The following is a 1,820-nucleotide window of genomic DNA, read 5'->3' on the forward strand; positions in this document are numbered from 1 at the left end:
TATATATATATATATATATATATATAAATGCATGTATATAATTATCTATTTGTCGTAACACCAGCTGAGAAAGTTGCACGTATACATGCCTAAAGTCACATAGCAAATCGGAATATTTGTCGGCTTCCAGTTACCCGGAGTTTCTCAGGTCTCGGGTTTTGAGAGAGCGAATATTGACATCTATGCCTTCCATTTAATTTTATATATATATATGGATTTATCGTAATCATACTCAAACACACGCATATGACACACCGGAATATAACATACTTTTGTTTTTACAAACGCAATTACGTAACTCTACTCGAAGGTGGCTCTTTCGGGAGAGAAAGACCCAGAGAAAACCGTCGTTCGACCATCTGTGGTCGGTACGCAAAACGTTCTCAACAGTCTGACCAAAGACGGGGCTAAGAGCGTCAAGCGCCTGGTGGTAACCAGTAGCATTGCTTCTATCATGGACTTCAATGCGGAGGATAACACTACTTTTACGGGTAGGTGCAGTACTGTACGGTGTCTTTGTTTGAGGGTCGTGGTTAAGGTATGTATGCTACGTGGTTATGGTTTGTATGCTACCGGTGCAGTTGATAGCTTGCTATGTTCCTAGATATATATTCGATACAGCGGGGATTCGCAGGCCCAGGCGGAGTTTATAAGATCGGCAGCCTAGTTTGTCCGTTGGTTCATGTTAGGCTGCTTGCATGTGTATGTATAAGTATATGTGTATGTGTATGTGTATATGTATGTGTATGTGTATATGTATATGGTGTATGTGTATGTATATACAATGTATATATGTGTGTATATACATTTTACATGTATACACATATACACATGTTATACATATACGGATATATATATACATATACATATAGATATAGATATACATATACATGTACATATAAATATACATTTACAAATACATTTAGATTTTCATATACATATACATATACATATACATAAACATATACATATAACATACATATACATATAACATACATATATAGACATGTGTGTATTTATATACATATACACATACATATATACATGTATATATAATTCACATCTGAATAGGCAATATACCGGAATATAGTACTGGGACAGATATAACGATCGTCTAGCAGGCCTGCGTAAGTGTTGTGACTGATCCTTATTTTGGCTTAACGGATCTTGAATGCGAGTTTTCCCGAGTTGTCCTGCGCTGTACCTGCCGTACAATACTAGATGTGTTCACAGTATGCTAGGTGTTATACGCAGTGATGCATTTGCTTGACTGCTGCGGGCTTCCGCTTCCTTCACGCACGTATGATTAGTAACGGATATGTTCTGATCACTCAGATACTGGAGCGAATAGGCCCTCACTCTACTTGTGATAAATATAAACATTTGTGGATTGTATCAGTATATACCCATCCCATAATCATATCAAATATAAATTCCACGCTAAAGTCAAACTTGCGTTCTGATCCTGGATGATATCCTGATACTCAGAGGAGGACTACAATACCACCAGTACCGTAGAGAATGGTGATGCGTACGGATTTGCCAAGTCCACTGCCGAGAAGATGGTGTGGGATCAATCAAAGGTAAGCTGCTGTTGAACACGTGGCTGATCTTGGGCTTAGTTATATATATATATATATATATATGTTTTTCTATATCTATGTCTATCTACATATTATATATATATATATATATATATATATATATATATATATATATATATATATATTATTATTATTATATATATATATATATATATATATATATATATATATATATATATATATATATATATATATATATATATATATATATATATA

General features: G+C 34.3%; 1 protein-coding gene across 1 annotated transcript; it reads left to right on the forward strand.

The window, feature by feature from the left end:
- Window positions 1–310: 310 nt before the first annotated feature.
- Window positions 311–1,598, forward strand: SARC_15260 (hypothetical protein; the record flags this gene model as incomplete). Its single annotated transcript, XM_014290615.1, has 2 exons — window positions 311–491; window positions 1,489–1,598. Coding segments are annotated over 2 exons (291 nt in total), but the record flags the coding sequence as incomplete, so codon positions are not given.
- Between the last annotated feature and the right edge of the window lie 222 nt (window positions 1,599–1,820).

The sequence above is a fragment of the Sphaeroforma arctica genome (genome assembly GCF_001186125.1).
Source record: "Sphaeroforma arctica JP610 unplaced genomic scaffold supercont1.5838, whole genome shotgun sequence".
In the NCBI taxonomy this organism is placed as follows: domain Eukaryota; class Ichthyosporea; order Ichthyophonida; genus Sphaeroforma; species Sphaeroforma arctica.